General features: G+C 40.1%; 1 protein-coding gene across 2 annotated transcripts; it reads right to left on the reverse strand.

Annotated features, from left to right (window-relative positions):
* Positions 1 to 369: 369 nt before the first annotated feature.
* Positions 370 to 26,082, reverse strand: LOC310936376 (Golgi apparatus protein 1-like; the record flags this gene model as incomplete). Of its 2 annotated transcripts, XM_083900428.1 has the most annotated exons (26): positions 370 to 2,368; positions 3,675 to 3,781; positions 3,932 to 4,052; positions 5,084 to 5,191; positions 5,299 to 5,400; positions 6,617 to 6,759; positions 6,878 to 7,001; positions 8,222 to 8,359; positions 8,484 to 8,576; positions 9,672 to 9,789; positions 9,903 to 9,991; positions 10,224 to 10,337; positions 10,899 to 10,961; positions 11,093 to 11,179; positions 12,209 to 12,346; positions 13,312 to 13,465; positions 14,476 to 14,577; positions 14,815 to 14,936; positions 15,055 to 15,272; positions 16,496 to 16,682; positions 16,758 to 16,829; positions 16,916 to 17,119; positions 18,410 to 18,625; positions 18,732 to 18,818; positions 20,865 to 20,894; positions 25,759 to 26,082. In XM_083900428.1, 26 exons carry the CDS (start codon positions 26,080 to 26,082, stop codon positions 2,201 to 2,203), a joined length of 3,429 nt encoding a protein of 1,142 aa, XP_083756554.1. In that variant the 3' UTR covers positions 370 to 2,200. The 2 variants fall into 2 exon arrangements, with proteins under 2 accessions (XP_083756554.1, XP_083756555.1); XM_083900429.1 differs by lacking the exon at positions 20,865 to 20,894.

Consider the following 26,082-nt stretch of genomic DNA (forward strand, 5'->3'; position numbering starts at 1 on the left):
TTACTTTGAGGATATGTTTTATTATCAAGGCTAAGTTTTACCTCTTCCATATTTTCCACACTTGCATAGAAGAATATAATATATTAAATTACACTTGGCAATTATTTTTTGTAATTACCTGCACAGAATGAATTACAAAACCTGTCTACAGAGGGCGCTGCTGCTCAGAAAATTTTCCATCATGCACTGAATATTTTGTGATATTGAACCAGGACTGAGACAAAAAAAAATTGGAAAATCTGCAGACATTTTTTTTTATTAAATTGACAAATTTTCTTTACAGCAAAATCAAAACTCACGATAATTCTGTTGCGTTTTCATATCTCATGGCAAAATATATTTTTAAAAAAAGAAAGAAACACGACCAACAAACTGCACACTGATTATGTTTGTACACGCGTGCAGTCCAGTGCAAAACGGAGTATGACCTTTGTCTTAGAACTGCTCTGAATCAACGCTGTCAAAATCCCTTATGTGTGTGAGCAGAAAACATCGTGGACTATGTCACTTTCTAGTCTTTGACTTGATTTTGAATCATTCATGCATGTAAGCTGTAAAAGCTTTGATATAAAGTCGCCTTTCAGAAATAATTTTTAAAAAAAGTCAGCAAACGAAGGCCAAAAGTGCAAAAATGAAATATTCATCAATTAAAAAACCCACATGTTTAATTCTTTTCAGTTTCTATAAGGTGAGTGGTTTTACTCTCTCTTGTTTTCAAGTGATTAATGTTTACATGTATTCAAATCAATCCGTCTAATCCAAATTCAAACTATAACAGAATATTCCAGTTAACCCAGTTTGTCTCGGTTTAATTCCAAAGCTTAACACAAAGACTGGAAACAATGGGGGGAGGGGGGGAAGACGAGCCCAGCAGTGTTTTTATGTACCGATTACATCTGATTTGTTAAATACAAACAAACACATTCAGGATTAATGTGAGCGCTGAGGGGGGGACACACGTGTTAATGTGGTTCTAGGCCAAATAAACATCAAAACTATTGAAAAACTCTTTATCAAAAAACATCAATAAATCACTGTAAAATTCCAGGTGTCCCACAGCAGTAGAAAGATCATAATGGACATCCATCCTCTTACTCTTACATACAAAATGACACTATTTCTGGCTCTTGTGTGTCTCTCTGTTGTCAATTTGGTTTTATTTTCACTCGTTTTAAGGCTCTTTACAGTTGCTGCAGTCATATCGGGTTTTTTCCTAATTTAGAATAAAGCCCATTTTGGATGGATTAGCAGCTTGGGGCAGGTTTTATAATGGTGGCACAGCCATAGCATGGTGTTATTGGAAATGTGTTAGACTAGAATAATTTGTGCAAATGGAATCCTCAGTTTAGTCTCCTCCTCAACTTCACAACTTTAATCCCTCACATAACAAAGAAAACCAGGCATTTCCGTGTTACGTGACAGGATTGGTTCGTAAAACAGAAATGCAAATAAAGGCTCAACAGGTCATTGTCAAAAATAAAACAAATCCACAACCTCAAAGAACTCCCCCCTTTACCCTCTCCAGTGTAATCTGAACACTCAAGCCTCCCAACGTTCGTTAATCTGAACAACCGCATGAAACGGTTCCCGTTTATTCATCTGGAAAATCAACAATAAATAAGGCATAAAATATAAAGATTTGCAATGAATTAATTCACATTTTAATGGAGATTCAACGGAAACATGCACACACACACACACAGCGTTCCTGAAGATGGCGACCAGCCTGAAACTTCATCGTCAGGTGGAGCGAAGAGAGGACAGGACTTTCAAAGAAACAGGAATGTTTCAGAATTCATCTGCCGAAACGTTCTCACTCCCGCTCCACAAAGATATCCAAACATCAGGGACAGCCCTCAGAAATGTTGCTGGACGACTTCACGCCACCTGACCCCAGACCACATCCTCGAGTAGATTTGTATGTGAGGGGCAGGATCAGAAATGAAACAATAAGTGCTTTCCCAAAAACGATGAATATTTTCCAACGAGAAAAAAAAATGCTCTGCATGTTCGATATAAATAGTTTTAAACCAAGGAGGGGGGGATCCAGATGTGGGCACTGGTGTTGGCACTGTGCAGGTTCGGCTGTTTACAGACTGAGCATCTGAGAAAAAGGCCAAGAGGAGGAGGAGAAGGAAGAAGAGAAGGAAGAAACGGGGACAATGCGAGTGTTTGTTGAAGCTTCGGAGCGCCGCGTCCTCTACCGGTCCTTCAGTTCTCTGGTCACTCGCTTGGTGATGCGACCGCACAGCAGCCCCACCGTGAAGAGGATGCTCACGCTCAGCGCGATCATGAGCAGGATGTAGTTCTTGGACGGCGACGTCATCACCTGCACGGCCAAGTCTGAGAAGCCCTCTGCTGGCGCCACCTAGAGGTCAGAGAGGAAGGTTACTGCTGCGTCACAGAAACACATTTTTTGGTTTTTCTAGCTGTAAAACATGTTTGAGAGAGAATAGCAAATATTTACTAGTGCTGTGCAAAAGGTTAACGCGCGTTAATAGAAGCGTATGACGTCATGTTTACGTGCCGCGACACCGGAGTTTTCCAGTTAGCTCCGTTAGCTCCCTTAGCTCATTTAAGCGCCGTTACCGCGCCTACAGTCGAACTGGAGCGGTCTGTTTATTAAAAGAAAAGGGCAGCTCTACAAATAACCTGACATTCTCACAGTCAAAACAATCAATTTAGAGTTTCCATTCAACCTCTGCTTGTTTTTGAAATGTACGAGGAAACTAGAAAACCCAAGCGCCCACAGAAAAATACATGCAGTATTCGCCGCAACGCAAAGGGCGTACAACCAATATTATTCAACGACGCATTTCCACTGATGACTGACCGGATGTTTACATGACTCCCGATAGTTAAAGGTGCATTACGTAATAAATCTAAAGCAACTGGCCATAAAATCCTCCTAATATGTCACAGAGACTCAGGAATAATGTTCATATAACAAACTGAACTCACCAACAACAGTACAGACAAAATATTTGCATTAAAAAAAATATTTTGCAGACTGCAAATCATGTTTATGTTTTGAAATCATGTTTTGGCATGTGGCGCCACCTACCGCCGTCTACCAATCATTGCAGTCAGTAGAGTCTCAGCTGCCGAGCAACCACGGGTTGTCAGTTACGTCTGAAAACAAAACCTAAAAGACCTCGGTATTTTGAATTTGAATGTAGTAACCGTTTTTGGCCACATTCTTACATATGGCGCCTTTAAAACGAGTCTCTAAAGTCACGCTAAACTTTAAAAAAAAAACGGAAGCACACATACGCAGTACACAGTTACGCTGCTCTTTTCCTTTCATAAACAGGCCGCTCCAGTTCAACTATAGGCGTGCTAACCGGCGCTAAAAGGAGCTAATGCAGCTAACGAATCTAACTCCGGTGTCATGGTACGTCAACATGACGTCATATGAGTCTTTTTTTTTTCCCCAGTCAGTTGTCATGGAAACGTTTGTTACTAATTTATAACAATCTAGATGTAAATATAGTACAATATTAGTTTTGATACTGGCGATCCCGCCTATTGCCTTATGTCGGCTGAGATTAGCACAGCAGCCACCTGCGACCTTCATGTGGAGGATAAAGTGGTAGAAGATTGATGGATGGATTAGTTGTGACGTTTAAGGTTCTGCAGAAAAAAAACCATAAGAAGGTTGTAAGGTTCTTCACCTTTGCAGCATAGCTCCACATGTCGATGCGGTCTTGAAGTCTTTTCTTACACTCCGGCTGCAAACGAACTCTCCTGTCCTGTAACGCCTCCATCAGACACGACATCTCTGTGCAGTGAGAAGGAGGGAGAACGTTCAACCACAGTGGGGCTGCTAAACCACGGCCTAGTGAGATGTACAGTAATGTATAACTATATCTGACAGGTGCCGTCTCTAAGTCCTTTAAAATGTGAAATGGAATGTGAAAAAAGCACCCACGTCGCCCTCTGCCGGGTGTGATCGCAGCACAGTGGTGTTTGAGGTCCAGAGCACAGGCAGTGTGAAGGACCGGGTCCACAAAGATGTCCGCCTTACTCTCCTTCAGCATGTTCAGGACTTCCTGCACAGATCAACAGAAACATGGACAAACAAAGCACAGGTGAGTCCACACTGAAACTCATTATACAGTCAGTTCCATAAATATTGGGATATTGACACTATTCTATTTTTTGGGGCTCTATACGTCAATACAATAGATTTGGAATGAAACGATCAAGATGTGCTTTAACTGCACACTTTCAGCTTTAATTTGAGGGCATTTACATCCAAATCAAGTGAACGGTGTAGGAAATACAACACTTTCTATGTGCGCCTCCCACTTTTTAGGGGACCAAAAGTAATGGGACAGTTGACTGAAAAGGTATTTTGTGTCGATGTCCCAATATTTATGGACCTCACTGTATTTAGACCAGGACTGTCTATATTGGAGCCTATATTTAAAAATAGAAATAGTTCTTACAGCTGTAGAAGACTGAGAACCAACACTGACACAACTTAGTTCTTCTCTTTTTGTGAAACAAAAATGGATTTAAAAAAATAAATGAATTAAATGAATCTGTCAACTGCAGCCACTGACTTTCCTTCCAACAGAGAATGCTCAGCTAAGGTAGAAGACAGGCCACACCATAAGAGCTGATATGTAATATAATGCAGGCACAAAAATAAGAGTATTGTGATAGAAATGTACAAAATAACTTGTTATTTAAACTCATTTCTCTCAATTGAAACAATAAAAGACCGTCAGGAGGTCGCGTCACGTTCGCTTTTCCTCTCATTTACGAGGAGAGTTTCAGCAAAACGACGACGAGTAGTTGTGATCCATTAGTGACAAATCCACACAATAAAAATGACAAATTAAGTAGTACCAACTTTATCCTGACTGGTTTTTAAAAGGCAACCCAGATCTGCATAAAAATGGAATGTGTTCTTTTTCCGGCTCACACCCTGTCCCTCTACCAAGTGAGTACTTTTTGCCAATTGACTGTATTGTATATTTATTTTTTATTTTATGAGCATCAGCACTTTTTGAGTTCCCCCACTCACTTAACTTCTACACACTCATGGACAGGACCATAACAACATAATATGAACCTTTTTACAGGCGTCCTGTTTGATTTTCAGCAGGTTGACTTTAAGACACTCTTCCACCTGTCCGGTCTGCTCCTGAGCTGCAGCCTCTTCCACACACAACTTAGAGATCTGCAGGATAAGAAAAATCTATTATTTTATCCTGAATGAAAACAATGAAGCATTTAAATCCAGCTGTAACCAAAAAAAAAAACAACAGAATGAGTTTGTGCTTTTACCTCATCAGAGCAGTGCATCTGCAGCTGAGGGTCCAGTCTGTAGTCCAACGCCGACTCCTGCAGAATCACTCTGATTTGGTCTTCGCAGTCTGTCGACAATCTCTGCAACACCACAAAAAAAACACAATTTTAACAGCAATCACTGAAACATTTATGACTCTTTCATTTGACCGGAGATACATTTAAAAGTTGATGCGTCCTCTCTCTTGACCACTGCTTAAAATAAGTTAACATCAAGTCTGGCTCCTGAGAAACTCAAGAGAGTGAGATAATGAAAATATGTAATTAAATGTGGGGAATACCCTATATGAAGAGTACTGTGGGTTTATTTATTTATTTTATTGTAATATTCATTTTATTTTATTCCTTTATTTTCTTTGTCCTTTAAGTATTATTAAAATTGTCATTATTATTATTATATTTTTCATTCTGCCATATGTTCATATGTTGGCTGTTTATGTGTACAAAAGTCCATAAATATAGGTCAACGAAAGACAAAAAGAGGATCATGTACATAGTAGTAGTTTTAGGAGTACATTAAAGCATTAACTCAAATGTAACTTTTAATACACCATTTTTATTGCATATACAGTAATGTGCTAAAGCTTTTGTGGTTTTGATGTCCGTCACATTCTGTGATCATTTGGATTAGAGTGAATAAACCTGGTGTAATAGACATTTTAACAGATAGATAAATAGATATTTGTCGACATTAATTATTAGGTCAAAGTTTTACCAGTAACATTTATAATATTTATAAGAGTCGGTCACACTAAATACTTGACACTTGAACCTGTAGAAGCAGTTTTGTTTATTTTAAAACTACATACATGTTTCTCATCACTAAGAAATGTCCTTATTTTTGAAAGAAAAGCACTTTTTTTCAATGAATATAACATTAAATGAATCAGAAATACACTCTATACATTGTTAATGTGGTAAACGACTATTCTAGCTGCAAACGTCTGGTTTTTAATGGAATATGTACATAGGTGTATAGAGGCCCATTTCCAGTGTTCTAATGGTACATTGTGTTTGCTAATCGTGTTAGAAGGCTATTGGACGATTATAAAACCCTTGTGCAATGATGTAAGCACAGCTGAAAACTATTATTTTGAATAAAAAAATCATTATTTATAATCTTGTCAATGTCTTGACTATATTTTCTATTAATTTTGCAACTCTTGATGAATAAAAGTGTGACTTTTAATGGAAAACACAAACAAATCGTATATAGGTGAGCCCAAACTTTTGAACGGCAGTGTATTTTCTGGATGTGTTCCAATAAAGTGACAGAGTTTCTCCGTCGGTGTCTTACCTGGTCAGCGTATTTGAGTTTGAGGCAGGCGATGACCTGACCCTCCAGCTCCGTGTCCTCACTCGCCTTGTTCAGGATGGTCTGGCAGAACTTGGGGATGTCGGCTCGACAGGCTTTTCTCAGCACCGGGTTCAACCTGAAGTCTGGAGGAGAAGGATGAAGAAGAGGTGCGGGTGCATGGAGACGTGTGAGTCAGATATCATTCTTAATTTTTCTTATTCTTGTGTGTGTGTGTGTGTGTGTGTGTGTGTGTGTATATACCTGTGTTCTGTGTGATCTGTCTCTTCGTGATCATCTGTTTACATTTGGGGTCCATCAGCTCACTGTTTTTGTTCTGTTTCAGACACTGAAGGACGTTCCGGGCGTCCGCCTCGGTGCAGAAGCGCTGCAGATAAAGACAAGAAGCAAACCGGTAAAAAAAAGGTAACTGGTAAAACACGGTCACACTTTAGATTAGGGAACAAATATTCACCATTAACTCGGTGCTTACTAACATATATAAGTAGCATACTAGCCCTTTATTAGTAATCATTAAGCATGTATTTACACCTTATTCTACATAATCTTATTCTACCTCTGTTACGACATGAATTAAGATTTTTACTACATAAGGTGTTAATACGTGCTAAATGTTTACTAATTACTTATGTCACATTAACCCTTTAAGGTTCTACTCAACCATTTGGTCGACCACACTTTAAGTCACTATATCGCACTGAAAAATGCATCAAGCTGAACTCACTAACACTAAATTAATGTGACTTGTTCTGAATGTTGTACTTAATGAATTATGCAAACCTGGTTTATTATGAACAGACGTCTCAACCGTTTGGTAGAGGTCTGTATCTGAAATATTGTAGGGGCTAATTAAAAAAAAAATTTAATGCAAAGAAATCATTTTTCTTTTTCTTTTTTCTTAAAGGGTTAACGTTGTATTCCTCTACATTTGTTTTTCATTGATAATTAGTTTTCATAATTAAAATAAAAAACTGTTTATAAGAGGCAACACATTTTTAAAAATTTAACGTTTAACGAGTTTCTCCGAACCATTGTTTTTTTTAAAAAACAACAAAAAACCTGATTATTTCACTACATCATTTGATTAATGCATTAATTCAGATCTTATTATATGGGGAACCACCATCTTTAATTTTACACTAGAGCTGAAACAATTGATGCTTTTTTTCACGATTAAAACAAGATTTCTGATTGTTTTAGCTTCTTAAATGTGAATATTTTCTTTGTTTCTTTGCTCCACATAACAAAGAAATCATTTAAACTGAATCATTTTGAGACGAGGACGGAAACGAGACATTTGAGAACATCATAATTTCCAGGTTTGACACTGATCGACGTTTTTCAACATTTTATGACGTTGTATGGACCAAACGATTACTCAATTAATCTTTAAACAGTCATTCTACCCTATATCAAGAGTAGAACAAACATGACCTTATATTTCACAACAGCATTGTTAGTTATTTGTACATAGCGTAAATCTTTGTTTATCTGCTGCTTCCACTCCTCTCAGAGAGAGAACAGATTTGTAACCTGTGGTTCAGGTTGGTAAATATGTATAATAATCAGTTATTTCCACAAAAGCACCTTAATCATCTGCTTGCAGACCCTCATGAGCTGGTAGTCGAGCTCCGGGTCGTTCATCTCTCCCTCCTGAAGCCTGAAGATCCTCTGGTGACAACGCTGACTGAGCTGCTTCTTCTGGTCCTTCAGACACTCGATCATCTGAGACGAGCGGGGGATTAGGACGAGGAGGAGAAAGGGGAGAGAGCAAGAGATGAGACAATCTGAAGTGAGGAATTTCTGAGATTAGTGTTTAACATGTTTAACTGTTTATAATCTCCGTTACCTGAGCGTTGCCAAAGTTCATGTTGGGACAAAAGCGACTGATGTCAGATTTGCACGGCTCATACAACTCTGGGTCCAAGCGGATGTCCTCAGACTGAGAGGAGGAAACAGGAGAAAGGTTTGTTTTGATCACAAACACTGCATTCAGCTTCTGCTGCCATTGTTTTATGTTTGAGGTTGTGGCTGAAACCACAGGATAACATTAATAATTAAAATAGGAACAATCTCTTTTCATGTATTTGAATCCCTGGAGGGGGGAAAGGATCCCCATGAGCCCAACAGCTTCCTCGTCACCACAGACACCATTTTGTATATATATATATATCTGGCCATTGTGACCAGTCTTCTTAAATATCTCATTTTCTTTTTCCACTCCAATTCTCTCCAGTTTATGACTAGACACAAACAATTCACCTCATTTTCTTTCAGTTATTGTTTTTTTTAATATATATTTTCCCATGTTTTGATCGTGTGTGAATGTAACTTCCATTCTTGAGTAAGTGAGTTGTTGGGATTATTTTAAAGTGCGTCTCTCAATTTATTGTACAATATCTTTAACTTGATAAAATTCTAGGTTTACCATAATTTTAGTAGCTATTGATAATGAGTTTATTTTTTTTATTTTTTACTTCACCCCTGGAGTGTTTTTGGTGGCTCTGTCTGTCTGTTTATGCGTGGACACTTGCACTTGCCAATATGACCAGCAGAGGGCGCCAGAGGCTTGTTAAGTGAATGGGGGTGAAGTCTGCCATCTCTGATTGCCTTGTTGACAATGTTTTCATTTTAAGTTTTCACTTTTTTTAACATTTATTTTTGGTCACCAGTGGCTGGGAAATTTAATTTTAACAATGAAACTTTTAATTTTAACAATGAAACTTTTAATTTTAACAATTCAAAGTAGGACTATCAATAGTAACAACAATAAACACAACATTATTGTTTTGAGTTGAGCTGCCCAGTAATAATTTTTGCAAATTGTGTAGATTTAAACTTCCTTACCTTAAAAATTGTGTAGCTATTTACAGATAATTTCATTTCGCCATGTTTTAAAAAGAAGATGTTGAGATGATTATTGAGGGTGACGGTATAGTATATTCATTCTAATAATACTTACTACAGGAGAGAGATTTCAATTAAAAAAGTGAGGTCTCAGCTCTGTGTTTGAGGAGTTATGAAGAAGGTCATTTACCATCTCCAGCTCCTCCACCCTCAGCTGTTTACGACACTTCAGAGACACCCGCTGCTCCCTGGCGTCCTGCAGCGTGTCGTTCCTCACCGTGGTGCTGAGGCAGATGACCACATCCACCCTGCAGGGCGGAAGAAGAGATGTGATTAAAGATCCAAACTTTAAACCAACCAGAAAAAAAGCTTCAAATGTAAATGGGAGTTTTCAGGATGTTTTCATGGATAATTGACTCACTTTTTCTTAATGTTTGGACACAAGCGCAAAACGTCCTCCTTACAGGACATCTTAAATTTATAGGAGAATCTGAAATCCTTCATTTGAATCTGAAACATGAGAGAGAGACAGAGAAAGGGTTCCATTTCACACTTTGGTCCTTCTGTACATTTTGATAGTTTATTATCACAGTGGGAGACAATAAAATCAACCATAAAATATAGTCAGCTTTATCACAGGAACAGAAACAACAACAGAAAACTCCAGAGTAATATTAAAGACACAAAAGTAAACATATGAAATTGGGAATAGAGAGGCACACGTGTTGCCATGGTTACTGACCAGCTGGAAGTGAGTAACGCCGACTGCGCACTTGTCGTTCATCTCTTTCTGGTGCTTGTTCTGAACCAGACACTCCAACAGGTCGCCCGTATCGATCTGGTTGTCGGCTACGTCCTGCGACACACAAAAACAAACGCATACAAAATGAACGTATTATTTCTAAACACTTATACTTATTTTATACTTATTTAGAAATTCGAAAAAAAAAGAGCATTCGCTGGTGGAAATGCGTGAAACGCAGAGGAACTACGTATAAATAAAGTCTGAAATTTGACTATTTCTTAACCTCTGTGTTCAGAACTCTCTGGAGCTGCTTCTGTAGGCTAAGCCCCACCCTCTTACGTCACTCAGACAGCTTTACATGATTTTTTTAAACCTAACTTTATAGAATTAGCAATTCAAATGTGGCCGAGCGGTTAATGACACAATTTTATGGTGTAAACCATTTTATTACTGCTTTACAGGGACTTGCAGAGACTCATTAGATGAAGGTTGTGATGGGAGTTGTTAAGTCTGAACAGATGTTCAATGAGAATGAATCAGAAAATGAACATTTCTACATCTGCATGGAAAGAGTTTGTCAGGGATTTTGGTCCTGATGGAGGAAATTTAAATGCGAGTGTAAGAACAGTGTGTAAATGTTTCACTACAACTGTGTACAGTGTGTGTACTCACATGGCAGTGGCTCTGGATGATGGGCTCACAGGCTCTGATGAGCAGAGCATCGATTTGAATGTCCTGCAGCCGATAGAGGAAGAGAAAGAGAGCCAGGAAGTCACACTTGAGACACCAAAAAAACTAATCATAGTGTGATAGAAAGATTGTACACTGATTTCCAGCTAATCTCAGGACCTTCAGTGACCTCTCACCTCTGACTCCAGCTCTGTCAGGTTGCCAACGACGTCCCTGCAGGCAGACACCAGGTCCTCCAGGTGATCCTGCAGACACTCCAGCTCCTGGAACAGATGGACACAGACTTAAAGGGCCCATATTGTGCAAAATCAACTTTTTAATCATTTTAGTCCGGCTGACAGAGTACTTCAGAGCTCCACCGTAGCTCCTCCTTGTCCCTGTGAAATACGAGAGTGCAGGCGAGGGAGGAAGAGTGGCTGCACAGCGGAGCACAGTGTTTTACACAAACTTCCAGCCTCAGAGGATTTGTGTGTCCAGTGGATATATTTTATTTATGAAAAAAATGTTCACAAGCTTCACAAGCCCTTTGTTGTTGATCGTGTTTGTAAATTCCTATGCTAGAAAAACACCTTGAACGCACCAGTTACGTAATGTGGCCTTTAGCGAGTGACGTGTGGATCAATAATATGAAGAGCACGCGTTTGAAAGCACTGCAGAAAGATGTAGATGTTGTCCTACATTTCTTCTCAACCAAAGGCTGCCTTACTGTCGTGTTTTCACATTCTCTCCTCATTATTGATCCACACACTTCACTTGCAGCTGCAGTAACACTGGTGCATTCAAGGTGTTTTTCTAGCATAGGAATTTACATACACGCCGCGCAGCGCATTAATCGTTTTTCTTCGATTCTAATGTTTTTATGATCGCGAGAAGCCAAAATTGTGGTCACTCTATGCATTACGGTGAAACGCAGTAACAACGGGTAAAGGGACATTACTATGGGGTATATGGAGCAGGGGTTGGGACGACGGTGCATGACGTGTTTACCCGGGTCTCATTCACATGTAAATGACCAGGCACAAAACCGAGCGTTCTGAAAAAGGCTGTTTTGGCAGAGTTATTGAACTGCTATTGTGCTTCATCCTTATGATATTTTGACTAAAGCATGACACAAACATGTTCATTAGGGCACCAGGACCGAGTTTAACTTGGGGTAATAGGGTATAATATGGGCTCTTTAAAATCAACTTTGACTCTTTCTGCAGTTTAGGATTAAGCAAACGTTTGTGCTCTGTGTTCAAACCCAACAGGAAACGGTCGGAGCAGGCGTCAGCTGCGGGTTGCGTCCTCACCTGTCCCGTGTCCGTCTTCTCGCTGCACCACTTGCCGAGGTCGGTCATGCAGCGTTTCTGAAGCTCGGGGTCCAACTTCACATCCAGCGCCCTCTGGTGGAGAATCCGCTGAACCTCCATCTTACACTCTCGCGATAACTGCAGGTGAGCGCACACAAAAACACAGACAGAGGTAGAAATATGACAAGTTAGTAATATAAGTAACTTTGTGTATGAAAAAACAAATATTATTCTGTTGTGTATTATCGTCATTTATAATTATTACAGGTGGATTATTGAGTAAGCATCATCTTAATGTTCAGATGGATCAATCTCTGATTTTCTCTGATGATGTCATTTGTTTTTAATTGATTAATTATTGATGCTTGATTGACGGCTGTTGATTAAAGTGACACAATTGTACATTATTAAAAAAAAAATGATGTTACATTTACAATAATATATAATTATCATATTTATTGGAAAATTAAATATGATGAAAATTAAAATGGGAAATCTATAGGGTAAACACTTATTTTCCAAAGAAGTTGTTTTTGGTGGCTCTGTCCGTTTGTGTTTCCACACTTGCCACTATGACCAGCAGGGGTTGCCAGAGGCTTGTTTTACTTGAATGGGGTGAAGCCCAATTGCCTTGTTGATTAATGCAATTAGCTGCACTTATATCATGTACTTTAATCTTCCCTCGTGTCTCATGCCCTCCTTCACATTATTGAGCATCGTCTATGATCTTAAATTTAATTGTCAATTAATAATTATTTCATTGCTCTTGTTTTTACATGACCCAAATTACCACAAAAGAAAAATCTAAAATAGTAACTCCCCATCATTGTTTAACAGGCACAAATTAAGTAATTTGCCATCATCATCATCATCATCATTATTATTATTATTATTATTATTATGAATAATTTAAACCCTTCACCAGGATTATGATACTGATGATGATTACTATACCGGTTCCTCTGGCTTTACCTGTTAAATTCAAAAAAACACATCACAGTTAAATCTGCTAATTGCAATCTCTCGGAGAAACAACGATGGAATGCCTCAGACTGACTCCAACACATCGCAGTGATCTATTATTAGCGTTGGTGTAATTGTACCCGACGTCCCTGCTCCTCGGTGCGATAGGCGTGACGGTAGAGGCAGGAAAAGACGGCGCCGGGAGGCATCAGCTCGCTGGTCTCATTCCAGCTGAGGGTGTGGCAGAGGCGAGCAGCGTCGCCCTGACACTTCTTATACAGGATGGGGTCCAGTCTGTGTGCGACAGAGGCAGAGGTGCAGCCCAAATCATTAAAAAAAACAAAAAAAAAACACTGTTTATGTTTGATATTCAGTGAAGAAACTGTGTTTGTTTGTTACAGTGAGAACACGTGTGTTTTAGAAAGCTGGAGATCACGTTTTAGGTCATTGTACGGCACAGCAAAGACTCTTATAGGTTTTTTTTTTTTTTACCTGGACATAAAAACAACTTAAAGCTGCAATGCATAATTTTTGCTGTTGCTGATTAGAGCCGCAACTAACGATTATTTTCCCAATTAATCGATTAATCGTTTCGTCCATAAAATGTCAGAAAACGTTTGTCAAACCTGGAAATGACGACGCTCTCGAACGTCTTGTTTTGTCCACAAACCAAAATGATTAATTTTTCAATATTTCTTTGTTATATGGAGCAAAGAAACAAAGAAACTATTCACATTTAAGAAGCTGAAACAATCAGAAATCCTATTTTAATCATGAAAAAAAGCTTCAAACCGATTATCAAAATAGTTCACGATTAATTTAGTAATCAATTAATAAAGTAATTGTTTCAGCTCTAACGCTAATGTTATTATTCTGCTTCTGTTTGATCTTTGAGAACAGATCTAACATCATTTGTAATGTTGCCGGGCAACGCAAGATGCAAACACTGCTATATTATATTACATTATATATTTAAAAGTTACACACTACAGTTAACAACCACTTGTAGTAGCCGGTGCTGCTCAGCGAACGTTACATAGTGTTCGTTTAAAGTGAAAGTTGCAGTAGATGGGATTATTTTGGGCTTTATGTGTCACTAATTTCATAATAATCTTTCAGTAAAGTCCCTTAAAAGGGATTTTTGAAGGGGCCATTTTCTTAAATGTGTCAATAATGACAAAGAGATCAGAGATGAGTTATCTGTCCATGCTCATCCTGATAAGAGGAGCTCAGGAGTGGCTAAAATATACTTTAATAACTTGTAGTTCAGATGTGATGGATTGAGATTCACACAACAGACTCACTTCCAGTCTCTGGATATGAAATACTGCAGCTCCAGCAGTCGTAGCTCACAGTCCTCCACCATCTTCTCCGTGTACAGATGCTCCATCAGACACGACAAGATCCTGCACACACACACACACACACAATGTTTCATCATGTGTCACACTCATGTTATCACAGCAGGTAAAGAAGCGGTGGTATGAATAACAAAATGACCAGGCTCTGACGTTGTGTCTTACAATATAACAAGGACACTTGAATCCACAGTTCATTAATAATTAGCATGCAGAAAAGATTAGAATTATCTGACACAATCATTTCAGTGCACACAGTATAAACATGTGCGTGTCTGTGCTCACATTGGGTCTCCAGTGCGGATGTGTTTACAGGCGGTCTGGATCACAGACTCACAGGCTTCGTTGAGCGCACGGTCAATCCGGTAGTCGGCTCCGGGGTCGGCAGACTGGATCAGAGTCTTCAGCTGCAGTGGGAAAAGGTTTTAGTGATTCATATCATTTTCATTTCATTTTCAACTTGTAGCCATTTCCATTTTACATAGTAATGTGAAAAATGACACATAAGAGAACATCGTGTCTTACTGCGCTTTGACAGACGCTGTCGACGGCAGTGCTGTGGTCGCCGCGTCCGATTCTCATCAAGCAGTGGAGCGTGCGGCCTTTGCGGTGCAGACCGGAGCACTGGGCCTCGATCTCCGTGCGGCAGTGGAGCACAATCTCCGGACTCAGGGAGAAATCCTCCATCAGCATCCGCCGGTAATCCAGCATCTCGCCCTGACACTCTCCGCTGACTGGACGACCTGGACGGCACAACATCGGATTATTACTGACGCAGGTATGTGGTGGTGATACACGGACATACACCAACACTGCTCTGTCTTCATCAGGGGGAAGAAATGTCTCATTATGAATCTGAATCTGTTCTTGTATTTGTGTCCTGGTTTGTGTAGTGCATATAATACAGTAACTGGAGTGGAAAACTTCAAAATCATTGTTTTTACTCTTTTAAAGTTTAAAGACACACTGTAAAAAAGTGGGAGGGACCTTATTCCCTGCCTTTTGGACACTGACCAATGGAGTATTTATATTTTTTTTTTTCAGTTTCAGTTTAGATGGATCTCTTCAATTTGTTGTGATGTTGCAAATGCTTAAAGGGGAACAGACATATAACGCAAAATCCACTTTTGAATCATTTTAATACTTATATTTGGGACTCTGGAGGCCCTATGAGTAGGCAAAGTGTGAAAAAAGATGACTCACTCATGTTTTTGTGGTCCTCCTCAGTCTAAGTACAGGAGATAATTCGATTTGTCCCTAAAAAGCGCGAGAGTGCAGGCGAGGGCAATAGTATCTGGAAGAGCGAAAGTCCGCAAAGTGTTCTATTCTTGTCTGCACAGTGGAGCACAGAGTTCTATACAAACTTCCAGCCTCAGAGGATTTACGGGTCCAGTGGATACATTTTATATATGACTGCAATGTGCCTGCTAGAGTCTGCAAATGATGGCTTTTCCAAATGCTAACTTCCTGTTAGCTGCCGGAGCCTCAGTGACGCTGACGTAGTTTACTGCGTCTCATTTGCATTTAAAGAGAAAGACACTCAAAAGCGAGCGTTCTGAACAGGGCTGTTTTGGCAGAGTGATTGAACTGCTGTGGTGCTTCATCCATAAGGTATTTTGACCAAAGCATGTCACAGACATGTTCATTAGGACACCAGGGAACTATGTTCAATTGGAGAAATAGGGTATAATACGAGTCCTTTAATACTCTCATACAGAACTTCCATCACTCCCTGCGGATTCCTGGGTAATTTTCAAAACACTGCTAACACATTTTCAGTATCCGATGATTAGGTTCTTGAGAAGCCAAAATCGTGACTGCTAAACGTCCAGATTTATTTTTAGCATGGGAATAAAAACTTAATGTGGGCTTTTTCTTGGCGTTTTCAGCCACATTGATCTCATTTTAATAGCACTATGTAGCTGTTTCACCACCTCACTCCCTTCCCTTCCCCTCCCCAGCTCACCACGGTGGACAGCAGCCTCCAGGCAAAGCAACAGGTACGACAGCCGAGCCTCGCGGGCTCTCGGCAGGTTGGTGTCCAGGCTGCAGCGGTGCTTCCTCAGGTCCAGTTTGCAGGCTTTAGCCAGGGAGTAACTGACTTTGTAGTCCTGAGAGATGAGCTTCTGACGGGTCGTGAGAGCGTCGCGGCACTTGGGGAGGATAAGTGAGAACGTCAGTGACTACACATTGTAATGCAGAAGCTTGTGTTTTATTCGTTGCCGTACCTTCTCTGACATGGCATCTTCAAACTTGTGGTTGAACAAACACTTATAGACTTTGCCTTCTGACGCCTGAACCTGTGTGGAATATAAAAGCAAGAGAATCTTACATGGAGCCACAATCAAAATTGACAAATTAATTCTGCAGAAATCTGTTTCCTTACATTCTGGCAGAATCTCTCTCGGTCATCTCGGCAGGAGAAGTAAAGATGCCGGTCGAGGTGGAAGTCGTCCGACGACAGCTCGGCCACGCGGAGGATTGCCCTCTGACACACTTCTTTGATTGGATGAGCCTGATCCTGCTGCTCTGCCTCTCGCACCATCGCCTTCTCCAGACAGGCAATCACTTCACCCTGAGAGTGCACGTCCTGATAAGAAGCAGGGAGCAAAAGAAGAAGAGGGGGAGACGACAAAGGGAAGTGAGTCATGATTATGTGCTACAGACAGATTACACAGAACCCCCGGACTGTTATGCAGCGACTGTAAAGAGGATATGTGCATCTCTTTATGGTGGCGTCTATGTGGTTGTTTTGATCACCCTGCATCTTTTAACTGAGCTCTTGAATCATACAGACGCTCTGACACAGGAAGTTATTTCTGGTTTAAAGAGCAATTATGTTATTATAATAATAATAATAATAATAATAATAATAACAATAATAATAACACACTTTGAACAGATGTCAAACTACAACAAATCAATATAATTAACTATATAATTTATTTTTAATTGCACTGCTTTTGTGCATGAGTTTAATGTGTTCCTTTATTCAAACTCGGTCTTCTATGACTGAATAATTATTGAAGATTTGACACCATCTACCAAGACACTGAACCACAAATTGCCCTGTGACAAAAGAAGCTCTGCATATTATAGCACTGTGTGAATGTGTGTGTGTGTGTGTGAATGTGACTTTGGGTGGTTGTTAAGTCTGGAAAGGCTCTGCATAAATGCAGTACATTTTGCCTGCACTTCCATTTTAGATGATCGATTCTGTCTTTGTCCTTTTCTTGGATGCACAACAGAGCATGTCATCCACACACACACACATTTGCACAGCATTCTCATAATCAAAATACATTCCCTCGCTTATTACCCTAACCTTAAACATCACACCAAATGCCTGACCTTAACCCTTACCCTAATCTACACACTACCGTTCAAAGGTTTGGGGTCACCTAGAAATGTCCTTATTTTTTGAAGGAAAAGCACTTTTTTCAATGAATATAACATTAAATGAATCATAAATACACTCTATACATTGTTAATGTTGTAAACGACTATTCTAGCTGCAAATGTCTGGTTTTCTAATGGTACATTGTGTTTGCTAATCGCGTTAGAAGGTTATTGAATGATTAGAAAACCCTTGTGCAATGATGTTAGCACAGTTGAAAACAGTTTTGCTGGATAAAAGTGTGACTTTTAATGGAAAACCCAGAAAAATTGTATAGGTGACCCCAAACTTTTGAACAGTAGTATACCTGTAAACCCAAATCTAACCCTAAAACCATGTCTTAATCCCCAAAAAGCCCTTTAAAGATGCGAGCTCCAGACAAAATGTCCTCACTCTGTATTGTTTACACACTTTTTTGGTCCTCACAAAGATACACAAACAAGAACAGACACACACACACACACACACACACACACCTCCCACCTTGTGTCCTACATTGATGCTGCCACAGTGCAAGTTATTGATGTCTTCTTTACATTTGTCCATGAAGCCACAGATGAGTCGGTAGTCGCTGAAGACAATGCTGGTCATCTTGGTGATGTACTGGTTGCACTGGTAGTCGCTGATGTTGCCACGGTGATCCACCAGACAGGACACCAGGTAGCCCCTGCCTCGCTCCTCCTCGTTGCACTCCTTTATCTGAGGGTTTGGGAAGATGTATTGAAAATATGTACGATACAGTGCAAAAGGTTTTGGCACTTTTTAACATTCAGATTAACTTTAAATTATTGGGGTGCAGACTGACCTCAGTGATAGTGCTCTTGCACACATCCATTGCTACCGATTCAAACTTGGGATCTGTGGTCAGATTGAGTTTGTAGTTCCACAGAAGCTGATGGAGAGAGAGAGAGTTTGAACATAATTAGAGACAACCTCTGTAACGTAGATACATCGACTTTTTAATAACAAATTAAAGGTTAATCTTAACAAATTAAAAGCCTTTATGACTTATCCCCAAGTCATGACCACTTTCAACTCTCAAGTTCCCTGAGCAAAACCTTATGTTTGACCAATACTGTCCTTGCTTATGTCCCCAGGCTTCTGGACAGCAGCAATGATGGCTCTGAATGGACTGACTGATTGAATGTACATCTAAAAGTTTAGGGACTAATGTTGGGCATCTAACATTTTATACAACAAATTCAATAATAAAGAATATTATTGTTAGATGTACAGATATTTATATGTTTTCTATACTTGCACATCAAGAAACATAAGAGGGATTTGTTAAGATGTTAACGATTGTTGTTACCTGTGAATATTTAAACTTTTTATGTCGTCACTGTTTGACTCTTAAGAAGATCCAGTGTGCATTGAATCATTACTAGTTTATTATAAATACATTGTTTAATTCCCCAGCGGTGTTATAGGGCAATGAAAGTTAGACTCAGCTGTGTGAATGAAGAAGATTCTAAATCTCTCGCTCTCCTTTCTCCTTTTGTATTCTCCGTACCTTTTCAGCCTTTTTTTTTATTTATTGTGTCCATTGTTTTCTTGCCAGCGAAGCTCCGGCTGCAGCGGCCACAGATAACAGCTACTGACAGTCAGAACGCCCATAAAATAACAACTCAACAGCTGTCTGGGTGTGTGTGTGTGTGTGCGCGTGTCTCGTGTCAAGTTAATTGCACCCAGTGCTTCCCTGTGTGGCGATAAAGACAGTCCAAGTAGTCCATTAACCTTGTGACATTTCATAGACTTGTCTTGCTGTTAATTGCCATGGACTCTGAACAACGGAGACAAGGCTTTAAGAGCCTTTTTCCACAAAAAGAGCAGCGACATCCGACTGAATGACAGAGTGATGAAAGAACAGTTGAGGTTTCTCAAGGCTAGGACTGTGGTCACGATGACATCAGACTTTTATTTTACGATTATGGTGGCCTTAAATACTCACAAAAGCAATTTTATCAAGATATCTATAGTGATTTTTGAGTAATAATAACAACAAGAATTAAAGCTGCAAGCAGCGTTGTGCGGGACCTCGCATCCGCCGACGCCACCGCCAGGCCAGGTAAGCCCTGGACTCTGTGTTCTGGCCGGGTGAAATTTGGTGAAATTCGACAAAATTCCGATGGCTGCCGTGGCCACGCCCCTTTTGAATCTGCGAAAGATTCTGATAACTGTTGATCTTGGATGGGTCTTCAATTACGAAACTTCGCCAAGATATATACGCCAAATCCAAGATGGCCGACTTCCTGTTGATTTGAGGTCATGGTGTCAAGAGGATTTTTTTTCTGCCTTGGGCCAGACAATATTCCCACCAAATTTCGTGAAATTCGGTGCAACTAAATTTTACTCCCACTCCATAGGCGTTTGACCCGTGGGGGGGCTACTGAGCCATTTTGCATTGGTCCATTATTTTATCGATTTTTTAAAAAATGACTATATCTGTGAAATTCATCTTTAAATGTGCTTATTTTTTCCTTTACGGTTCATGGTTAGAAAACGGTTCAGTTTAGGATCTAGGGAAAACACTATAGCTGCTGTCAGATGTGCAGTGAACTCCAGGGATTCTCCAGAGGGAATGTGTGTGTGTGTGAACATAAATGTCCACAACAGTCCCTCTGAAAATTCTCTGGAGATTCTCCTACCAGCAACGTCCAAGTGAGGACACAGCAAAAGAGAAAATCCACACCCACTGAGGAAGGAGCAGCTTTTTCTCACGTCTCACTCTCACCTAAAAGAAAAGTGTATTCATCACACGTGAATGTCAAAACTCCAGTATATGCATGGACTCCAGACAATGTCCAGACTAAAATGTCCTGGCATTTTCTTAAGCTCATGTCTACAAATAGCTTATGAGTGTCCTCATAACTATAGAAGGATAGGAATGCATCTGTGTTCATGTGAATGTGTGTGTGTATACTTTGGTAGCACTTACATGGTTACAGTCGGGACCAAGCTCAGTTTCCTGCAGAAAAAGAGAGACAAAGAAGCAAAGCTACATTTACCACGGGCATTTCAATCATTTACGAGAACACACACACACACACCCGAGTTGGCAAAACGCCACTCACAATAAATACAGAAGCAATCGATCAAATATATGGAGTGAAGAGACAATAAAATGCTGGCATAAGCAGTCGCACTAAACAATAGACTTTCTTAATGACAGCAGTGAAACACAGTTGTTTAGTGCTCATATTATCTAAGGCTGTGAAATAAAAGTTTATTAATGTTACAATTACATTTGCGGTTCTTTTAACTACTCTGAAAAAGATCTGTTAATCATGATGTTGTTGAAAAAGACAAAAGGTTAAATGTATCACATGTCAGTATCAGTAAAGCATTGTGGCAGCACAAATATTCAGTCATTTTTGTTAGATTAATATCAGTAATTCAATAGCCATTCTGTGCAATTTCTTTGATGTTTTCATTTATTCAAATGTGGCTTTTAGGTGAGAAATAAAATCTCCTGAATCTATTTGATACTCATTCACAAGGTCCCACTTCATTTGCATTCAATATTGATTCATTCATTTATTTTTTTATAATTCTGTTTCCATGGCAATTTTTTCTTGGTTATGAAAAATATTTAACAGCATCAGCAAACTAAACAGAATCTAGAACGTTTTGACTTACTACATTATGAGAAATATAGTTTTAGTGAATAGTGTTAATTCAAACAACATTAATTAAAAATGGTGCTTGATGGTCGTAAACTCTGGACTCTCCTGCTGCATTCAAGGAACATCATAAACTCTGAATCTGTCTGTCTGCTGCATTCAAGGAAGATCGTAAACCCTGGACTCTGTCTGTCTGCTGCATTCAAGGACCATCATACACTGGACTCTACTGTCTGCTGCATTCAAGGACAATCGTAAACTCTGGACTCTACTGTCTGTTGCATTCAAGGTCCATCATAAACTGGACTCTACTATCTGTTGCATTCAAGGACCACCGTACCTCTGGACTCTTCCAGACCAGCAGAGTGATGTCATGTTGTTTTGTGGTGACAATTGAGGACATAAACCAACTAAAGCGTTAAAACATAGATAGAACGTTTTGACTTACTACATTATGAGAAATATAGTTTTAGTGAATAGTGTTAATTCAAACAACATTAATTAAAAACAGTACAAAATATACAGCCTAGAAACTTCTGACAGTTTGCTGTCATCCATGTCCTCTTTGCTCCTCGGAAGAAGACTGGAAGTGTGTTGCATTCAAGGACCATCGTAAACTCTGGACTCTTCTGTTGCATTCAAGGATCATCGTAAACTCTGGATTCTACTCTCTGTTGCATTCATGGACCATCGTAAACTCTGGACTCTTCTGTTGCATTCAAGGACCATCGTAAACTCTGGACTCTGCTGTATTCAAGGACCATCGTAAACTCTGGACTCTACTGTCTGCTGCATTCAAGGACCATCATAAACTCGACTGTTCTGTCTGTTGCATTCAAGGACCATCGTAAACTCTCCTGCTGCATTCAAGGAACATCATAAACTCTGGACTGCCTGTCTGCTGCATTCAAGGGCCATCGTAAACTCTGGACTCTACTGTCTGCTGCATTCAAGCACCATCGTAAACTCTGGACTCTACTGTCTGCTGCATTCAAGGACCATCATAAACTCTGGACTTCTGTCTGCTGCATTCAAAGACCATAGTAAACTCTGGAATCTGTCTGTCTGCTGCATTCAAGGAAGATCGTAAACCCTGGACTCTGTCTGTCTGCTGCATTCAAGGACCATCATACACTGGACTCTACTGTCTGCTGCATTCAAGGACAATCGTAAACTCTGGACTCTACTGTCTGTTGCATTCAAGGTCCATCATAAACTGGACTCTACTATCTGTTGCATTCAAGGACCACCGTACCTCTGGACTCTTCCAGACCAGCAGAGTGATGTCATGTTGTTTTGTGGTGACAATTGAGGACATAAACCAACTAAAGCGTTAAAACATAGATCGCAAAGTAACAAACAAATGTGCAGACTCTGTTTTTAGCTAAGCTGTTAGCTCCATCTCGCGGACTCACACAAGCATGGTAGTCTCATGAACTTTGTACAGGGAATATGGGAAATTACATTAATTAAAAGCTCAGTCTCAGGATTTTGTGAATCAGTATCGGTTCTTTCACAAGAAAGATTGAAAGCGGATCATTTGATCAACAACGAACAGCTGAGAATCTGAGAACTGTGTGAATCTGAGAAGTGCTTTTGTGTGACCATTTCTTGAAAAGAAAAATGCAGCGCCGACTCAAATCAGAGAGTCACAAGCCACTAAACCAGTGTTGGCACAACATGGCACAACAGAGTGAAAAAAGCTGCACTGACAGAAAAACTGCTCCCTCCCCCGTGAGGCTGACAGAAGACAGAACACTGCTCCAGGATATCAGCATCCTCACACTGAGTCAGTGCAGAGTCACTGAGCAAACCAGTTGACCGAGTGATCGTCCGACATTTATTTGTGTCCCATTTCAGGACAGATCGCCACTAATAAACTCTCGGATGCCGTGAAAACACGCATTGATGTTCCACAACTACTAAAGTGTGTGTGTGTGTGTGTGTTGGGGTGTGTCTCAGCAGATTTATCAGAGCCATTTACCTCTTCAGGAGGCCACAGCTGTTACTGCTGTTGAAGCGATGTAATTATCTCAGTAAAGAGGGCATCATTCAGGGCCATCAGCGGGGTGTGTGTGTGTGTGTGTGTGTGTGTGTTGTCATCAGTATGGTGAAAAAGGAAGAAGAATCGTGCAGGACAATAAAACATATAAAACTGCACTCGAGGTCTCGTGTGTTTTCACATGAATTGACACCAGACATAACCACTGATTATGCATTAATGCACAATGGTAAAGTCAGCATTTGTAAACGGCAAAACACTTATAAATAATAAATACTGCTTTTAAAGACAGAGGACTTAACACATGTCTGGTCATAACCACAAACTCAAAAGACTTTCCAGGTCACGTCACAGTCAGCCATTGTCACACATATCCATCTCCATCATAAGCCCACAACACAACGGCCCAATGTTCAGCTAACAGTCAGAGACAGTTCTCCACAGCTCTCGCCCAGCGTTATTGTTCCTTTGTGAGCCAGATTGGTGTGATTTAGATGTTTAGCTCCAGCCAATCAGAAGACTGGAAGAGCCACAGCTTGCAAACAAGAAGCACATGAACATTCTCACATACCTTCCTTATTTAAATTGGATGATGAAACCACTCATGACATGGTCATAGGATTATGTGTGAGGATCTACTGACAAGATGAACAAATGCTGCAGTGTATAATGTGTCATGTAGACTGTATGTGCTGGTCGCTCGTCTGCTGTAGGCAATGCAGAGTGTGTGCAAGAGCAACTTCTTCTCCTGTCAAGGGTCAATTAGGGGCAGTGTGTCAAGGGCCTGATCACAATCTGCATGTCTGCAGCATGGGTGTCTTCAAAGACAACACACACACACACACACACACACACACACACACACACACACACACACACACACACACACACACACACACACACACACACACACACACACACACACACACACACACACACACACACACACACACACACACACACACACACACACACACACACACACAGGAAGGCAAACTTTACACAGAAAGAGCCAGGTCAAAGTGGACTTTGAACCCAAATCCCAATACATTTTATTTTCATTACAAACTGATCTGCTGGAATAACTTCTCCTGTCTAAACAAGTTTTGTTTTTGTTTGTTTGTTTGGTTGGTTTTTTACTCTACAAACATGAACTGTGTGTCTATGTGTGTCTATGTGTGTCTATGTGTGTGTGTGTAGGACACTGTTGTCGTCTATAGAGTGTTAAATATCACCTGACAGCCAGGTGACACACTCACACTCACTGGTTGATAATTACTTCACTGTGCACAAAGTACTGTGTACAAAGTACTCTGTCGGCACACAAAGAGGTAGTAACGAATGTAAATGTAACATATTTAGACAATGTAAACAAACTAATATATACATGAATAAATAAAGGATTATTTAACTATTCATATTCCTCCCATAAATCAATTATTTTATTTTTTTTAAAGCTTGTTTTGTTCAGGGATCTTCATTTTGACAAATCCATATGCAGCCAAATACAAAACATTAATTTAAATACAAATACAATTTACAAATGGAGAGATATCAATTACCTATGAATGAATGAATGAATGAATGAATGAATGAATGAATGTGAATCTGATGCATGGTTAATGTTGATTTCTATATCAGTCACATTTTTAAAATCATTATACTGATGAACAGGAACTAGAATATGATGGGATGATTTTTAACAGATCTGCATGTAAAAGCACTAAAGATTAAAGGTGGTGGAGTATCAGTGCATATTACTTTTGTCTGGTAAGTGGCAGAAACAGATGGGTGGACTTGGAAATAAATTATATATATTTATTATTATTATTATTATTATTATTATTATTATTATTATTAATAATAATAAATTGGCACTTAATGACACTTTCATAGCCACAGTGGAAGTCATGTTAGTGTCTATAGAGCAGAAAAGAAAAGAAATTGATGTGTAGAACAGGTTATCCACTTTTTCCACCTGTATACAGTCCAATAATGTGCGTTAAAATGAATTACTAATAATGTTTTTTCTGCTTGTATGTATTAAATTAAATAGATATAAACATATGTTTTGTTGTTGCTGTTGTACTTCTACATCAGTGTCACCAGGTGTGGATATAACCCACCGGGGCGACACACCCAGCAAATGCCCATCACACCTTCGCGCAGCGGTGTGAAAGTGTCAGTTGTGCCGGCGTCCCTCTTACCTCTCTGCGGTCCTGCAGGCACTCCAGCACGGCCAGATTATTGGTCCAGGTGTGCTTGGGGCAGAGCCGGGTCAAGTCCTCCCGGCAGGCCTCCTCCTCCGACAGCTTCCAAGCAGTCGCCCTTCGCGGCTGCGAGGCCCCAGCAGCGGCGACGGCAGCAGGTGCATCCTGGACTGCGGCGTCAGCGGCTCTGAGGACGGGCACGTTGGGCGGCGGCTCAGCCGGGCCGCCGGCAGCTTTCAGGCCGAGGACGGAGCCGAAACCGCACAGACACACGAACGGTAAGAGCAGCAGCTGCAGCTCGGGGCGACCGTAAGCCGCCAT

This window comes from Microchirus variegatus (assembly GCF_963457635.1).
Source record: "Microchirus variegatus genome assembly, chromosome: 14".
In the NCBI taxonomy this organism is placed as follows: Eukaryota; Metazoa; Chordata; class Actinopteri; order Pleuronectiformes; family Soleidae; genus Microchirus; species Microchirus variegatus.